At 61.1% G+C, this 18,063-nt stretch overlaps 1 protein-coding gene across 8 annotated transcripts in view; it reads right to left on the bottom strand.

Annotated features, from left to right (window-relative positions):
- Window positions 1-352: 352 nt before the first annotated feature.
- The window catches only part of TTC7B (tetratricopeptide repeat domain 7B), a 215,640-nt gene continuing 197,929 nt past the window's right edge, over window positions 353-18,063 (bottom strand). For 7 of the 8 annotated variants that reach the window (XM_036013158.1, XM_036013163.1, XM_036013146.1 and 4 more), the window contains one exon: window positions 353-1,328. In XM_036013158.1, coding sequence (XP_035869051.1) covers window positions 1,107-1,328 — 222 coding nt within the window. In that variant the 3' untranslated portion in view covers window positions 353-1,106. The remainder of the gene's footprint in view (window positions 1,329-18,063) is intronic. The other variant, XM_036013151.1, reaches the window with a different exon arrangement.

Consider the following 18,063-nt stretch of genomic DNA (forward strand, 5'->3'; position numbering starts at 1 on the left):
TGCAAGAGGGAGACGGCGGGCATGGGGTGGCCTTCAGCTGAGCCTTACTGCCTTCCTGGCCAGTACTGGCTGTGCTGCGGGGGAGCTGGGGCAGGGCCCCTGGGCTGGGGCCAAGGCCGGGGGGTCGGGGGGAAGGCTGGTGAATGCTGGATGTCCACTGGCCAGGCCTGAGCCATGTGCTCCAGCCCCAGATACTGGGGGGAGTCGGGAAAGGTGGCTTCCCAAGCCAGAATCAGGGCGGGGCTTCCTGGGGGGGGCGGGGCCAGGGCGGACTCATCCAGAGCGGCCCCGGGAGCTGAGCCTGCAGCTCCGTCGGGTCTGGGGGGCTTTCACTAATGACACCAGCCATCGGTCCATTTAAAAATCATTTTATTATTAACATCATCTTCCCATTTAGCCAAGTGTCTGTCATGTATAAGGAATGTCGGTAAATATTCCATTTGAAGCTTCTTTGTACATATTTCCATTGATAAATAAACTCTGAATTCACATAAAAAAGTTAAACTTAAATAACTCATATTTCCTTCTCTTGTAACAGGCATATATTGGTAAAATATAAATATTCTCGGACTCAGGCTTTGCTCTACGTGAGGACGGTAATTGATCACGTGGTACAATTATCGACAACAAAACCAAGAGAGTGTTGGCTGGTGTCCTGGCTCGGACTAGCACTGAGGTGGGAAAAAGGAGATTCACATTCGGTTTCCGGGCCACGGGTGGGGCGGGCGTGGTGAGGAGGAGAGAACCGCTCCCTTTACAGCTCGGATAAAAATAATCTGTTCTGCCACTGAATTTTAACTTGGAATATATTTTTCTACTTTTGCTGATTAATTCCATAATCGTGTTACTTAAAACTCAGATGTCGACTAACAGAATATGGCACGGCAATCCGTCCTGAACCACGTCAGTAGACTCAGAAATGGTCGCTGGGCTGGCGGGAACAACAGAAACGCAGGTGGGGGGTGCAGTGTGTGGTGATGGGGGGCCTGCTTGGTTAGTCCACGGTGGTCCGTCGCGCATTCTCCCGGGGCCTCGGTGTGGCGGACCCGTCCCCTTGGTGCACCACGGGCAGGGGGTGGGGGGAGGGAAGGCTGGCGGGCGCCGGCTCAGAGCACGCGGGGGATGATGGTGAAGGGCACGGCGGGGCTGCTGGCCTCCAGCTCCAAGGCCGTCAGGAAGCACTCGGTGGCTGCTGTGTCGTTGCCCTGGGCTTGCAGGACCTCGCCCAGCCCGTTCCAGACCTCGTGGGCCGTCGAGTTCACCTGCACTGCGTCTCGAAGAATCTTCTCCGCTAGACTGTAGCGGCCCAGCTGGTGTAGGATCAGGGCCTGTGGGTGTCAGACACACAGACAGACAGACAGACACACGGTCAAAAAGGGTCTACGGCTCTGGGCTCCTGTCTGCTCCTGAGCTTCAGCGAGTGCCTGGGAGGTAGCATGGAGCTCCTTCAGGCTGGGCACATAGTAAGTTCAAGTTCTCCCTGCACTCAGGGGCAAGAGTCAGAGTAGTCGCTTGAACCAAATGAAGTTGCCGACAGTCAGCCACTCTTGGACGATAAAAACGGCAACGTCACACAGTTCGTCTGCACAGCGAACGCCCAGGAGTGAGCCGGTCGGAACGGCACGGTCAGGGGGCTGGCCGTGTGCGCCAGTGGACCCCTGCCTGCGTGGGAGGGCCATCTCTCTTTTTTTTTTAAACCTAAAGAAATGCCATTTGTGGCATCGTTATCGTAACAATGAGAACAGGACTATGAAAAATTAGCTCAGGGTCCCCTATTCTAACGAAGTCCCTAATCTCGCTGACCCCTGCCCACCCCGGGCTCGGGCCGGGCACAGCTGTTGCTTTTCAGTTTTAAGCACGGGGCCGGGGGCGGGGGGGGGGGGTATGTGTCGGTCCCCAAATGTTTTGTCACAACCGAGTTTCCAAGTTGCACATTCCCACACCTACGCGTCTGTGCTCGCTCACGCCCTGGCCTCACCCTCGACCCAGCCTCTCCCCGACGGGGACGGCGTTTAGGTTATGTCCAGTCTCCTCGCTATTATAAAGTCCTCGAGATGGGCGTCTTTCCAGAGAGTGCCTTCGCTTTTTAAAAAAGTTTAATTTATTCTTAGAGCGAGGGGGAGGGAGGGAGAAAGAGAGGGAGAGGAACACTGATTCGTGAGGGAGACATTGATCGGTTGCCTCTTACACGTGGGCCAAGCAGGGGACCAGGCCACCACCCCCTAACATGTGCCCTGACCGGGAATTGAACCTTTCGCTTTGCAGAATGAGGCCCAACCCACTAAGCCACACCAGCCAGGTCTTCTTCCCTCTGCTAGGTTAGTAATTTCAAGTCTTTTTTATAGCTCTGGAAGTCTTCGGTTCAATGGAACCTTCCTGAGAACACTCACACATTCCGGGTGTAAACACAGACAAAAAGAAGCTGCTGGGGGAGGGCAGGGCAGTGGGAGGGGCCGAGAGCCCTCTGCGGGCTCTCACAGAGGCCCTGGGCGAGGGTCAGTGGGGCCAGCTTGACAACCACTTAGAGATTCTTCCTTTTTTTTTTTTTTAAAGATTTTATTTATTTATTTATTTTTAGAGAGGGAAAGGAGGGAGAGAGAGAGAAACATCAATGTGTGGTTGCTGGGGGCTGTGGCCCGCAACCCAGGCATGTGCCCTGACTGGGAATCGAACCTGCGACACTTTGGTTCACAGCCCGCGCTCTATCCACTGAGCTACGCCAGCCAGGGCATAGAGATTCTTCTTTCAGGGCTCATTTCCTCAAATTGGCCTGATGGGGTCAAGGAATGTGACTCTTTCGAGGGTTCTCCAAATAATTTGCAAATTGTCCCCTCTAAGGGTCACATTGCTTTTTGGGCCATCCACAGAGTTTCAGTGGCCAGTCCCCGGCCCCACCCCCCCACGGTCATTATTCTTTATTTTTGCTGATTTTGCAAGTGCAGAATGTCCCTCCTCATTGAATGAAGGCTGCGTTTCTTCCCTGACGACCGATGTAACTACTTCCCATGACTTTGTTTACGCACCTTTTAGAAGGGGGGTGTTCGCCTGCTATCATCACTGTCTAGTCTGTTTTTATTTGAGAGTTTTTTCTTTGAACATTTTTAGTTTTTCAAATTGAATTCAATTGATCTTTGGCTATCTGTCTATCTAATCTGTCTTCAAAGTCGAGAAAGTTACCTTTCAAAGAACTGACACATGATTGATTCCATTCATTGTGATTTTTCTCTATGGAGCTGTCTTCTTTGCCTCGGCAGATGGAGAAAATCTCAGTGCATTTCTTCTACTTTGCTGGAGAGGAAACTAGCTACCGTATTTCGCCGTGTATGATGTGTATTTTTTTGCCCAAATTTTTGAGGGGAAAATTAGGAGGCTCATTATCCATGGGTAGTACTCATTCCACATCTATATAAATGTTTTTAATTCTTTTATTTATGCTTATGTGTTAAAAGTATAACTCTAGTTTTGTAATTGTTACATAAAATTTTTTGTACCATAGTATGTTCAAAAATAAGTGAAATTCCTTTATAATACAAAAAAGTATCTAAATATACATAATAAAAAACTGAATTAAAAATTAAAAGGTTTTTCCCTGGAAGTGTGGGCCAAACACGTGGGTGCACATCACACACGGCGCAACACGGCAACCCTCCCCTCCACTCGCTCCGGTGAGGCTCCGCCCTCGTCACGCGGTGAATTGCTACAGGAGACAGGGGCCTTTTCCCGGAGAAGCCCGGCCTCTGTCCAGTGTTCGGTCTTCTCACCCGGGAACGCGGTGAATCTCATCCCGAGTCTCCCAACAAAGGCCTGCACTTCCTTTCTGTGGCTCAGATGCACGGATGAGTCATCCCCAACGTCCTCACGCCTGTACTTTGCCAAGGGTCAAGGGCCAGTGGGTCGGCTCTCAGAGCAAAGCCAGCCCGTGCCGGGGCACGCACGTGCCTGCCGGTGGGGGGGGGGGGGTGGCTAGTCGTGGCAGCAGCCACTGGCAGCGGGCCCCACGGGTGCTGAGGGACCAGGTGGGGTCCACTCTGAAGAGCCGTGGCCCCTGAGATGAGCTACGGGAGGAAGGCAGGGCACGGGCCAGGAGGCCGTGGCCCCAGAGCTGCGTGTGACGCTGTTGGCGGCGAGGGGTTGGGGGGGGTGGGTTCCTCCACACGCCCCAGCTCTGGGTGGGGCAGGACACTGGGGGAGCCTCCCAGAGCGAGCAGGTGGAGGCGGCCTTGGGCAGACAGAGGCTGCCTTCCCCAGACAGGGGCACGCAGACTTCAAGGTCAGCTCCACCCTCTCCGAGAGGAAAACTGAAAGAAAACATCAGCAGTTCCCCCGCCTAGGGAGGAGGCAGGGACCAGGCCCTGGGTTGGGTCTTCCAGAGCAGAGGGCTCCGAGAGGGCGGCTGTGGCCAGGCAGGGGGGTGGCTCCCTTCCTGAAGCCTCAGAGCAAGAGCGGTGGCCGGAAGCCAGTGCTGGCCACGAGGACTCACCTTGGCTCCTGCGCTCTGCCCGCCCCAGACGGCACGGCCTTCGGGCTCTGCGGTGTGAGCCGCTGGGTCTCAGCGGCTTTCCCGAGGCCGGGCAGGGCCAGCGAGCGGTGCCGGGCCCCCCAGCAGGTGCCTCCCAGCCCTGCCTGTCTGCACGCAGGGGCCACCACAGGGAACTGCTTCCCCATCCTCATGGGGCCTTCTCCCCGCGCTCCCTCTCCCTGACCCCCCAAGGGGATGAGCGACTGTGTGCCGAGAGCGGGGGCTTCCTGCAGGACGACCGTTAATACTGATCACGGTAGCAAATGCTTTCACAGTGGCCACGACACACCAGGCACTGTTCTGAGTGCCCACTGTCAGTTCATGTGAGTCGTCTGGGGACCCCCAGAGCAGTTTCATGCGGGCACCTGGTGTAAGAGCCCACAGTCGAGGAGCGCCTCTGGTGCGGGGGAGGAACTCACTCATCGCACAGGTGAGTCCGTGCTGGCTCCTGGGGGCTCTGCACCCCAACCGCAGGCATGAAGCTGGCTGCTGTGCCGGGCCAGAGCCGCCCCTCCTACCCCGTGGGGCCCTCCTGAAACCCCTGAGGGAAGAGCCCATGGGGTGGGGGTGCTCTTCCCACTCTGGTCCTTGAGAGAAAATCTGAGAGCCCGACACCCTCGCTTCCCAGCGTGAAGGTCAAGTGGAAAGAATGGGAGGCCACCTCCCCAGGCTGCAATCAACAGGATGCGAAGGCCAGTGAGTTCCTGCCTCCCCTCTCCGAGGGCAGATGGTTGCTGGTGGCAGCCCACTCCAGCACGTCCCCATTCCCCATCAGGGAAGTGAGGGCTGGAGGGGGTGTGGGAGGGGTCTGGGAGGTGGCGGCACACAAAGATGACGAAAGGAGCCCCACCCTGTCCCTGGAAGGCCCGGCTTTCCTGGTGCGTCTGCAGTATCGAATGCACACCACCTTTTCTCCTGCGAATCGGGGAGAAACACACTGCCTGTGATTGGCACGTGGGTGGTGGGGGCAAGCCAGGTGTTAAGACACCAAGAGGCCTCGTAGGTTACTGGGCTGCAGGCGGAGACTATCACTTCGGTCAGGCGCTATGCTGGGCCCTTATTCCTGGCTCATTTCACACGACTGCCACTTTAGATGTAAGGAGACAAGGTTCAGAAAGGGCAGGTGTCTTGCCCGAGGTCACGGGCCCGAGAAGTGTGGAGCTGCGGGCCAGCCCAGGTCTGCCTGAGGCCCAAGTCCCTCTTCTCCCCACCGGGTCTCCCCGCCAGCTCACCGCTGCCTGCCGCTTTAAGAGACAAGCCCGGGGCCCCTCAGGCACTAACCCAGTTACATCTGAGCGACGGCGGATGCGCACCTGCCCTGCTGTGCCTTCCCCTTCATCTCTCTGACCACGGACTGTGTCACCCCTTCTCCCTTCTCCGGTCACTGCGCTCCGGGGCACAGCTTTTCTCCGGCTCGGCTCTGCTTTCTGGGCGCATCCTGCAGATTCTCGCCAGGACCAGGAGGGCTCCTCGCCCCCCTTCCGCACCCACAGGCTGGCTCTAATCTTGTAGCCTGGGGTAGCCGCAGGGGCCAAAGGACTGGGGGGCCCTGCTAGCCAGCAAGTGGGCCCAGGAGATGTGCAAACCCAGGAGGAGCAGGGGCTTGGCCCCACGGGACCCTGGCGTCAGCCCTCTGAGACGCCAGGACCTGCCCCCACCCTGCTGGCGTGGAGACCGGGACGCTGGTCCTTTTGCTGGGAGGGGTGTTGAGAAATGGGCAGGCCGCTGGACCCGGATGCAGCTTCCCGCCGGGCATGCGGCAGGAGGGGAGTCTGCCCGCCCCCAACAGCTTGCAGAGAACGGGCCAAAGGGCGACCCCGACCCACGACCCTGGGCATCGGGCAGCTCAGAGTCCCTGTGGTTCTCTCGGTTCTAGGGTTCTTGTGCGCCTGGAACTTTTCAGCCCGTCCCTGAACGTACATGCCGAAGAGGGGAACAGGCTGCCATTGCCAGATGACCTTGAAGCGTCCTGAGCAATCTGCTCAGTGGAACTAACTGTGAACGCTGGAGCTGCTCAAGGAGACAGCCAGACCGGCCAGGGCCGCCAGATCCGGCTGGGCAAGGGAGTGAAAAACCAGCCTCTTTCCCGAGCCCCAGCGGGCCACGATGTGCTCAGAGACCCGTCACATAGCGAGAGCACCCAGACAGGCTCTGGCCAGGGTCTGGGCTGTGTCTGCCGCCCGCGCTGCTGGCAGGCTGGCCAGAGGTGGGCCGGGACCTAGACGTGCTGGCCGCCGGGACTGACCCGCCGCCCAAGCCCCTCTGTCATGCGAGAGGCCCTCCCCGGCTTTGATGCACTGTTAGGTACCGGAGCCCTGACGCCCCTTCCAATTCCACAGGCGCCGCCTCCTCTCCTCTCCAGAGATCACAGGCGCAGCTCCCGAGGTTGGCACCGAACTCACTGTTCTCACCGGCAGCTGGGACCAGCAGGCGGCCACATGCACTCCTCGGCTCAGCCTGGCTAGTCGGCCAGCCCGAGGAGATGTGCCCGATGCAGCCCCCGGCCCCTCCCCTCTCCCCGACCATAGGCATCCCAGCCCCGGCCCCCCACTGGAGGGCCACCTGTCCGAGCCCATCTGCCGGAAGCTCTGACCATCCCCGTTCACCCGAGGGACCCGGTGACACAGGCCCCGAGGCCCCACTCCCAGCCCCCCAGGCTGGCAGGAGACAGAGGTTTCGATGTGTGACGTATTGCATGGCCACAATGACCTGCCCTCCCCCCACATCACAGTCCCCAAACCGACTGAGTGGCAGCCCAGGTCTCAGCCCTGTGTCAAGGATGCAGAGGAGGGCAAGCCACAGGCCTGCTCTCAAAGCTTGGGGCGCAGCGGAAACCCCGATGGCCGAGCATTTGTGGGGTGCTGGGCGCTGGGCTGTGCCACTGGCGGACAGGAGCCCCCCACCCCCTGCTCCCCGCTAAGGCCTGCCTAAGACGCCCCTGCAGGTGCGAGTGGCAGAGCCGAGACCCGAGCTCGAGCAACTGCGCTCTCAACAAGAGGCCTTCCCTCTTTCCTCGGAGAGAACGGGCGGGCGAGCTCCCACCTCTCCCGACCCCAGTGTTTCCGGAGCCACTGCAGGAGCGGAGCCGGCCCAGGCTGGCCTCCCCCGGAGGGGGCACCCCTGAGGAGGTGGCTTCCTAGTCCCTGTGTTCAGGCACACATGAAGACAGTCTCCCGAGCTCAGCTTGTAATTATTACAACCAGGTGTTTTGTACATTGCGCTCTTGGTGCTGCATCGAATTGGAAATGAGAGATTACATCGAACCGTTATTTCAAATGAGACAAAACGGACTGGGCCAGGTTGAGGGCCATCGGCCCCTCCCCCCCTCACGTCTTCGTCTGGGCGTGACGATGGCGCCCAAGGACTAAGCAGGCCGCCACACGCCCAGGGCGGCCGTGCCGGAGCCCTGCGCAGGCTGTCGTGCCCCAGGCGTCCTGCTGCGGCGCCAGCTCCGGGGAATACATCGCGCCCTGGCTCGGGCCGGCAGCGGGGCCGCAGGACGAACGCCCCTGTGGGAGGCTTCAGATGTCCCCGTGGAGCTCTCCCCGGGTGCCACGCCAGCCCTTCTGGGCTCCAGGGCATGCCACAGACCACTCTCTGCTGGTCCCTCTAGGGGACAGGGAGATAACATCGTGCAAGAAAGCATCCTTCCCAAGCCAGGCCGCCACTACAAAGAAGCCACACAGCTCGGCTCTGGTCTCTCCCTGTGGCTGCCGCTTGTTCGTGGGCACGACGGTCCGGAAATCAAACACTCCACAGGGAGATGAACCGCCCCCTCGTGCTTTCCCCGCTGGGCCTGGAGCCCTCTCCGCATGGGCCCCTCTCCGCGTGGGCCCTGCTCTCGGCTTGGCTTCCGGCTCTGCAGAGGCTGTGGGAAGGCCCCACCAAGGTCCCGGCAGGGACCGGAGCACTTAAAGACCTTTCTGTCCCACCTGGGGCGGAAGCTACACCACCACACCACTGTGGGGATGGCAGGGGGGTCTTAGGCAGAGCTGCCAGGAGGCTCCTGCAAAGACACAAATTAACCTGCGGGATAAATGCACAGGCCTACCAGGCCCCATTAATCTTCAGCGTGCGAGGGATTATAACCAACATATCACATGCTTTGCTGATTGAAAGGTGCATATCACATGCTTTACAGGTGCGTTCACACCTGTGCTATGAATCGGCGCCTCACTCACCCAGGTGGCCCCTCTGTAGCTCCGCTCCCCCATGAGGCTTCGCTGCAAGTGCCTGGTGGGGCGGGGCGGGGTGGGGCGGGGCGGGGCGGGGCAGGGAGCTGTGGTCCTCTGCACAGCCGGGCCTGACGCCACTCGGGTGGGCAGTCGCCAGGCAGCGGCCCCATGGGAGAACCGCTCTGTTCCCACAGGAGCCCAGGGTGTTGCCATGGCCGCCCTTCGGGCTCTTTGCTCCCGCACCACAGGTCAGACTCAGCTCCCTGGAACACTCCAGAACCCACCTACTGACTGTCTGGCCCGACACTCTCTCACATGAGGACACCCAGGGCCAGAGAGGAGCAGAGCCCTGCGGAAGGCAGCATGAGGCTGGCCCCTGGAGGTGTCGGGCGGAGAGGCGCTGGCATGTGGCGAGGGCCCCGAGTTTCAGGTCCCGAGCAAAGTGCTCAACCCCAGCCGCTCTCTGCTTATCCTGCCAAGGCCTGCCTACGGGCACAGCCGAGGGAGAGCTTTCTGGGAGACTACCAGGCCCCCTAGAGCAGCTTCCAGAACCCAAAAGGGAACGGGGACCCCACACGAGCTCCTGCCCCCTCCCAGAGGCTGTAGATTGGTTGGCTGGCCTGGCAGTCTGCACTGGCTGAAACATAAGCACCCAGTGAGACCAACCAGCACGGTGCGGCCACCATTTCTGTCCGGGTGTTTGCGTCTTCCTCCCGAGGATGCAATGCATCAGGGAGAAGCAGGCTGGGAGAGGTGGTGTTCTCAGACACAGCTTTCCTTTAAATCAGAACATGAACAGACTGCAAACCAGCGCCCCTCTGAGAAGACCACAGGAGACACGGCTTTGAAAGGATTTCCTCGGAGCAGCTGCAGGACCCCGCAGCTCAGGGCAGCCCCGCCTCCCCTGCCCGCCGCCCTTCTCCTCGGGCAGGCACCAGGGGCACCGGCAGTCTGAGCAGGGGCGGTCTGTGGGCACAGCTGAGGGGCAGCCCCGCGCCCCGCCCTGCCTTGCAGCAATGCCTTGAAAAGGAGCTGGAGGCACACGCAGATGGGGAGGGGGCAGTGCCCGGCTTCTCCACCTGGACGCCAGCAGCTCCGGGGGGAGGCCTGGGCCACACTGGACTCTGCTTTGCGTCTCGCTCTGTTTGTTTTGAGTCCTCAGAAATTGCACGGGCTTGCCAGGGGCCGGGCGGGGGTGCCCCTGCCAACACGCTCGCCGTGGAGGGCCTGCCTCACCAGGCCTGGAGCTCCGAGGCAGCCAGAGCCGAGGTGTCCCGCCGGAGGCCGAGGGCGACCGCAGCCCTGCACATCTGCAGCTCAGCCTCTTCCACTAGGTCAGTCAAGAGCGAGTCAAGGTCGCACTGGAGAAAGGCCCCCTGGGAGTTGGCATGACCCCACTTTCCTTTCAGCAGGTCAGAAGTTTTGAGTAGGGATTGGTGTGGGGCTGGGCTTTTCATTTTGGCCGTTTTACTCAATTTGACACAGTTTCCCCAAAGGCCCACCAGCCATTCCTGACGGCCTTGCCACTCGCTCTCCAAGCCGCGACACAGCAGGGCGTCCTGGTGTGTGCGCATGCTGTGGCTCTCTCTCCTGCAACATGTGGCCGCCACAGCCGGCACCTGCTGGTTGCCGAGTCCCACCCACCCTGCCCCTGGCCCTGGGGGTGGGGAGAGGGGGACAGAACATTGACCTTCAGAGCAACAAAGGGCTGTTGGCAGCCTGTTCTGGGGACCTGGACCAAAGAGTGTGAGGGGGCGCAGGCAGGAGAGGAGGGAAACACCGCTGAGCAGCTCCTGGCGACGGGCCGGCACTGGAGTGGCTGCATCGGGCGCAGCTCCTCCTGACCAAGGCCGGGGTGGGGGACGGAGAAGGGCCCCGGAGGGGCGGGCGGGGCCCTCGCCCACGGCAGCCGCCATGATGGGGCTGGAGACGTCACAGGGAAACCTCCCGGCCTCCCCGCGGCCTCCGTCCTCCACGCCTCCCGCTCTCCCTGCTCACATGTCAGAACTAAGCACAGGCGGCTCCTTCCCTCGCTCCTCTGCCTAGTTACTAAACCGAAGGCCCCAGGGTCCTCAGGCAAACTTGGGGGTGCGGTACCCCAGGGCCTGTAGCCTAAGCACCCAGAGCAGGAACAGTGTCGGGGACAGAGGGTTGGGCAGCAGGCAAGCCTGGGGCAGGGAGGGGCAGGAGCCTGGGCACTGAGGAGACTCCTCTTGGAGGCGAGCTGTGAACCGGTGCTGAGGATGCTAGAAGGGCCTGGGGGGGCGGTGAGGAGGGAAGACCCCGGCCCTGCCCCTCCCTCCCCCCACCCAGGGGCAGCCCGCACCTTTGCTCACTCGGGGCGTCTGATGGCTGCAGGAGGCTGTGCTCTCACGGGGCCCCCTTTCCAGGTCAGCTGTTTTATTTGAAGAAACGTGCCTTCTGGGGACCAGACCTTTCCAGCATTGAACTCGACTCAGGAGGAAATAAAGCTCAGTGTTTCAAAAACCTCTTCTTTTTCTCAGCCAGCAGCCCACTAGCTCTGGAAGCAGAAATCCTTGGGACTCTGCTCTGCGACACATAAGCCCCTGCTGCCGTCCCGACAGGCAGCCTCCTGCTCTTGCTTGTGCCCTCCAGCGACGGGGAGCTCACCACTTCCATGGACAGTGAACAGTTGATTAAAAATGTGGAGCCCACCCAGATGGTGTGGCTCAGTGGGCTGGGCGTCACTCTGCGGACAGAAGGGTAGCCAGTTCGATTCCCGGTCAGGGCACGTGCCTGGGTTGCAGGCCAGGTCCCCAGTTAGGGGCGTGTGAGAAGCAACCGATAGTTGTGTCTCCCCTCTCACACATCAATGTTTCTCTCCCTTTCTCTCCCTCCCCCTTTATCTAAAAATAAATGAATATAAAAATATTTTTTTAAAAATGTGGAGCCCTAATTAGCCCTTCTAATTCTCACTCATTGACATTTGCTGAGTCTTCTGGAGTCATGAAGGAAAGGCCCCTCCTTTTTTCCCTGACAGCCCTTCAGGGTCAGAAGCTTCCAGAACAGCCCCGCGCACCCCTCCTCTCACTCCAGGGTGTCAGAGAAACTGCAGATGCCGAGCCCCCGCCCCTCCCCCACCTCACTGAGTCCTGCTGCCCAACGGGGTCTGCGGGAGACCTCGCTGGGGGTCCGGCTGCGGGGGGGCAAGCCCAGGAAAATGTGAGTATGGCTTTCCCTTCTTTTTTTTTTTTAAAAAAAAAGCATCTGACTCTCAGGATCTTTTAAAGCTGCTTTCTTCCAGGGTGGTTTGGAATGTTCTAGAGCATCTTAGTCTGCAATCAGCAGAGCGACGGGCTGCCAGGCAGTAAACCCCAGCAACGAGGAGGGGGCCAGTCTGTCTCTGAGCGCACCTTGCAGGGACCCAGGCCCCGGGCCTCCTCTGGCCCAATGTCTCTGAAACAGGCCACGTCGGCATCAGGGTCGAACCGTGCACAGGCTGTGCTGGCTTTCGGAAAACAGTCGCTGGGGATCAGGGGGATGTTTGGGGGGGGACCACAGCCTGCCGGCCAGCAGCTTCTCAGGACCGATGCCCCACAACCCGTGCCCTCTCCGCAGCGGCACCCAGGGGGAGGGGGTGGTCAGCGGTGGCAGAGGAGGACACGGGAGCACTCCTACAAGGACCAGCCTTGTTTCACGGGCCAGAGACGGGGCGCCGGAGCAGGAAGGCAGTCTGCCAAGATCACAGGGCGAGCTGAGGCCAGCACCCGGGTCCCAGGGTCCTGCCTGGGGGCCCCTTCACGCTGCTCCAACCACAGCTGTGTCTGCTCTTTCCTTCCTTCCGCAAACTTTCGCCGAGCACCTGTGCACACTCCGGTGCCACCGTACGGAGCACCGAGCTGGGCACAGGCGTGCAGTGGCACAGGCTGTCCCTGCGGCCACGTTCCCTGCCCTCTCGGGCCTGGAGGGGCTGGGCTGCCGAGGTTCCTGCCCCAGGTGGACTCCGTGACCTGGGCAGGGCTGTCTCTCACGTGGGGAGGCCCAGGGTCTGGAGCAGAGCCAGGCCTTAGAAGGAGGCTGAGGAGGACATTCCGACAGAGATAACAAGATGCTCCCGCCCCGCCCCGCCCCTCTTTTTAAACAAACGAGAAGGCTGAAGGTCAGAGTCGGGGTGACGAGCTCATGGCCACGTAGCTACAGAGGAGGAGCTGTCGCCCCGACCAGAGCCGTCGCTCCTGCCTCTGGAGCTCCCTGCGGGCAGACCTGCGGCCCGCGTGTCCAGCTCTTCCTGGGGGAGGCCCGCTTCCGGCTGTTACTCGGATGGGGTGGGGCAGGCCCCTGGGGCATCCGCCCTCGGAGGGCGAGGACCCAGCTCAGGGCCCAGGTGTCCTGGGGACCGCTCAGGGCTCCCCACTCCACGTCAGGATGCCGGGGCCTCGGGCATTTAGGGGCCTCAGAGATGATTCCAAGAGGGCCTTGCTGGTGAGCTGGCTCTGGACCCCATGGCTCACACTGGGCTGCCGAGGGGGCAAAAACGCTCCTGGGGGAGAAGTCCTGGGGATGGGACTCCCCCGCCCAGCTCCGTGTGGCGGCTGCCAGACTGTGGGCTCATCAGACCTGGGTGACCGCTGCAGGGCCTGACCGGGGCGGGGCTGGCGTGAGGAAGGCCCACCCACCCAGCACCCTCTGATGGGGGCCTGGAGGGGAACACCAGTGGCAGTCCCTCCACAGTCTGGATGCTGCCGCACACGGCAGGGTGGGGGTGGGATGGGCACCCAGCTCCCCACCCTGGCGCACACCCCCCTACCCCAGCATTCCGCCTCCTGTGTTCCTCTGACGACAGACCTCTGGAAGATGAAGCAATTTAGGCAACTGGTCAAACTCCAAAGCGGAGATGGGGCACCCTCAGCAGTCTCCCCGCCCAACCCCAGCCCAGCTGCCTAGAACCCAAGTCCTTTCACTCACTCTCAGAATCGACGGCGTGGAGACCGGGCTAATCGGGGAAGAGAAGGCGAGCTGGCATCAACAACGGAAGGATGGCCTCACCTCAGCGCAGCGGGGCCTGAGTGGCTCTCTGACCTCAGCACCAGAAGACTGAGGAGGGGCCTGCTCGCCCCACTCCACGGCAGAGCGGGGGGTGCGGGGAGCTGCTCCCTCTTTCCATCCCCGGCCCCAGCCCTGGCAGCCAAATCACTTTTATCCACGTCCCACTGCCCGTGTTTCCCATGTGGCTGCAGGCGGCATCCTGGGATGCCAGGCCCACGGGCTGATGGGATGTCCCATGCCCGGGGGTCGGAGGAGCTCCCTGCAGGCTGCGGCCCGGGGCCAGGCATTTGAGGGTTGGAGAACACACCCAGAAACACCAGCATGAGCTCCTCCTGGGGGCTGCACGGTGCGTGACCTCACCGAAGCAACAGAACCGTCAGCCGAGCAGGTCCCTAAGGCAACACCACAGGACATCGGTGAGAAGGAACCTCAGGGCAGCCCCGGGCAGCTCAGGCTGGCAGGAGGCCGGGTGAGCGGCGAAGCGGGGACGGGAGGAAGCCTTAGGTCCCAGAAAGATGCGGGGACACTGGGCCTCCTCCTTACCCTGAAGCCTGAGACTGTTCCTGGCAACGATCCCGAGGAATCTGCAGCCTCCCCTCCCCCAGGCTGCCGTTTAAACCGCAGGCTTTGTCGCTGCGGTGAGCATGAGCTCCGAGGCTCCGCGCGACCAGGAGTCTCGGCTACCGGCCTTCGGCAGACAGAAAGCCTCAGTCGGGCCCTGGGGCCGTGGGACCCACCACACCCAGCCCGTGTTTTCTGCAGGTGCTAACACTTTCCATGGGTGACGGAAGAGACTCCTGTTCATTATTTATACTTCTCCCTAGGTGACTTATTTATTTATTTTTACCCACCTTCCCCAACAACAGGTCCGGCGGAGACAACAGCACGGGGCGGCCTGGAAGTCGCTATTCCCCACGGCCGAGCTACGCACGCAGTGGAAAGTTTGGTGCCGACCTCCCTCGGGAGCCGGGGCCCAGCCTCCCAGCCGCCCACCCCCCGGGGAGGCTGCCCTGAGACCGTGTGCAGAGACCGAGGGCGCTCCACCCCAGGCCCGCGGAGCCCGGCTGTAGGGGTGCGGGCCTCTGGGAGGCTGTGAGCGGACGGGCCCTGTGCAGGCTCAGCGGCTCCCCGGGGCCCTGGGACCAGGCTTCCTCAGGCGTGAGCAGAGGCCCAGGCGGCCACCTCGCCCCTCCAAGGCTGGCGGGGGCACGCGGGGGGCTGGGGGCGGTGGAGGTTCCCTGTGGTCAGAAAAGCAACTCACTTGCGACCACCGCAGAGCTGAGCTGTGGGGCTTCCTGGGAGAAGCCAAGAGGAGGAGGGTCCTAGAGACCTCGGCCCCTCCCTGAGGTCCAAGGCTGGGTCCCTTCCAGTGACCCTGACAGACCCTCATGGGGCCTCTGTGTCAACCTGTCCTCCGATGGGGCAGAGGTGGGTGGGTGGCACAGTGCCTGGGCCTGCCCGCCTATCACCAGCCACCAAAAGCAGAAGCCCACCCCAGGGTCTCCAGTGAGAAGGCCCGGCCAGGAGAGCTCATGGCCGCCCAGGCCTGCCCTGCGGCCCACCGCCGGCCGTCACCTTAGAACCTTCGGACACGCAGTCGGGTGACTACCTGCCACTGGGAATGCGGTCATTTTGGCGAGTTACCTCCCCCCTCCCTGCCGGGGTCTGGCACCAACTCTTTTTCCATTTTAAACAGGGACAGATAGAGACGATAAGATACTCTGTGATGGAGGGAGAGTGGGAATTGGTAAGCCTGGGAAAATTTTCCCCACAAATAACGAGAGGACCCACAGCCTGGAATCCAGGCAGGAAGGGGGGTGGGGACTCGCGGGACAGGACCCTGCTCCACCCGACGGCTGGTCACTCACACCATGGCACGCGCTTTAGTGAGGAGAAGGAAAACAGGCCGCTTGCTTGGAAATGTGGGCTTCCACTCCTGGCTTTTGTCATAAACTTTCTCCCCAGGCCTGCTGCCCTCCTGCGCCACACCCCCCCTACCCCTTGTCCCAGGGCTGGAGCAGCTGCCCCTGGGAACCACGTGGATACTGTGGAAATGGAACAGAGACCAAGCCTGGCACTTTCGCTTCCTGCACCGTTGAGCCACCTGCCTTCTCGACCACTGCAACACGGAGCAAATCAACGTCCAGATCAGAGCCGCTTCCCCACACGTGCCCGTCGGCGCCGAGGGGAAGAGCGCAGGGATGTGCCCCTGCTCTGAGCAGAGGCGCTGGGGCTGAGCCGGTGTGAGGCCCCGCCTGCCAGTCAGTGGGCCACGGCCAACAAGGAGCAGGGAGCCTGCTCCAGGCCAAGTGCCCGTGCAGGAGGCTCCGAAATGGATCCCTGAGGGGCTGCAGGGAGACGCAGGAAACCGGAAGAGAAAATCAAAGCCACTGGGAGTACTCCTGCTCCTGAGGCCAGGCTCACCTGCCTCTCACACTGTGTGGACTGAGGAAAAGGGATGCAGCGCCCATCCCTGGGGTCCACAGAGGGCGGCAGCCAGCGGTGCCCTGCGTGGGGGCTCTGCCTGCTCCAGGAGCTGGGGGCATCGCGTCTCAGCCTTCCTGGGCACCCCCCCTGCTCTCCGATTGGAAAGCTTTGCTGAGAAGTGAGCCCTTTCCTTCTCCCGAAGAATGGGGAAGGGCAGGGCCAGGGGGGAGACCCGATGTCCACCCCGCACGGCCTCTGCGGAGCCTCACGCGGCACACGCGACTCTCACAGCCACCTGCCGCGGGAGAGTGAAAGGCACAGGCCCGGCAGCTGCCAGGCTGAGCTCCTGTGCTGGGCAGGGGCTCAGAACTGACTCCACCCCCACGACAGCCCTGTGGTAACAGTCCGAGGTCATGCCATCTACAATGGAGGGCAAAACTAGAATTTAAACATGGGTCTTTTTTGCTCCAAAATGTGTCCCCAACATACACCCCACTGTGCCACCTGCCTGGGCAACTCCGAGTCTCATTCTTTCTCCCCGGGGCCTCCACTCAGCTCTTCTGTGTCTCCCTAGAGCGGCTGGGTGAACTCCGATGTACCTGTGCCATGAGCACCCTCCAGCCCAGAAGTCCTGAGTCAGGGTCACTGTGTTCTCCTCTGTCTAGGTCCCCTGCACCCCCTCCCCCATTAAACCATGTGGATCTGTGGGTCCACTGGTGTGCTGGCAAACTGGCTCTCTGAAAATTAAAAAGCCCCAATGTGTAGCGTTTGCCCATTTCCATGGTGTACATACTGCACCAGGGCCGATTTCAAGCCGCCCGCAGTGTCACCGCAGGTGGGTCCGGGGAGTGATGAGCAGAGGGGGCTTGCACACCCGGCCAGCACTGCCTGTACCTGTCTTGGCGGCAGGAGCCGCAGGAGGCCCCAGCGCAGCGGAGCCCACAGGTCACACGGGCGGTGCCAGTGCCAAAGGACACCCAGCCGGGGGCGGGGGGCCAAAGCACGCTGCTGTCTCGGTGCCTGAGGGGAGGCCACACAAGAACCCTGTTTTCAGGGTTGAGGACAGAGAACAGGAGGAAAGAGATGTGCCTTCTTTGTCATTGGGGACTCGACCTGGGGACACGTAAGGTACCACTGAAACGCCCTCAGGACACCTCCGACATTGGGACGATGGCAATGGGGGCTTTGTCTCCCCCCATTCAGTCTCCAAAAGATCACTCAGTCGCACAGCCTGCTGAGCCTGGCTTCCCTGGGGCCAATTATCTCGTAAACTGGTAAACTGCTCCGTGTCCCTTGTCCTGCTCCCGGGCGGGTGTGGGTGTCTTGGGGTGGCTGGAGGGGACTGCAGCCAGCGAGAAAGATAAGACTGTGGCCAGCTTTCCTTAATCTTCCCCAAGGCAGAAGCAGGCTCGTCACCTGGGGGTAAGATGCCAGGCAGCAGGTAAGGAACTTAACAGCTTGTGGGAGTTCTAATTAGAGAGCCAATTATAACTCAATTGACCTGCCTGGCTCGGAAAGGCCTGGAAAAACCGCATGTTGTCTCAGGAAGAAGCAGGTTTTGCCTCTCCTTGGTCCCAGGAGATCCCCACAGGGAGCTTCGGTTCCAGCCCCCGGCATCTGCCTGGAGGCCGCTGCCCTTCATGGGGACGGGACGCGCTGCCTGCAGGGGGAGGCTGCTGCCTGGTGTGCAGGAGACACGCTGCTTCCCTCCCGTCTTTATGGAGAGAGACGCAGGCAGCATCAGGCCCCGAAGGCTGCCCCGTGGGGAATGGGCCCGTTGTTTCTGCTTCCTTTGAAGGGACACCAGCCAGCATTTCAGTTATGGGTTTAATCAAGACTGACCTCTTGGCAAGGCCAGAGCCCAAGCGGGGGGTGTGCGCGCTCCTGCAAGGCTCCCAGGCCCGAACCCCAGCTCCAGTGGGGCTAGCTGGGTGG

The sequence above is a fragment of the Phyllostomus discolor genome, chromosome 1 (genome assembly GCF_004126475.2).
Source record: "Phyllostomus discolor isolate MPI-MPIP mPhyDis1 chromosome 1, mPhyDis1.pri.v3, whole genome shotgun sequence".
Taxonomy (NCBI): domain Eukaryota; kingdom Metazoa; phylum Chordata; class Mammalia; order Chiroptera; family Phyllostomidae; genus Phyllostomus; species Phyllostomus discolor.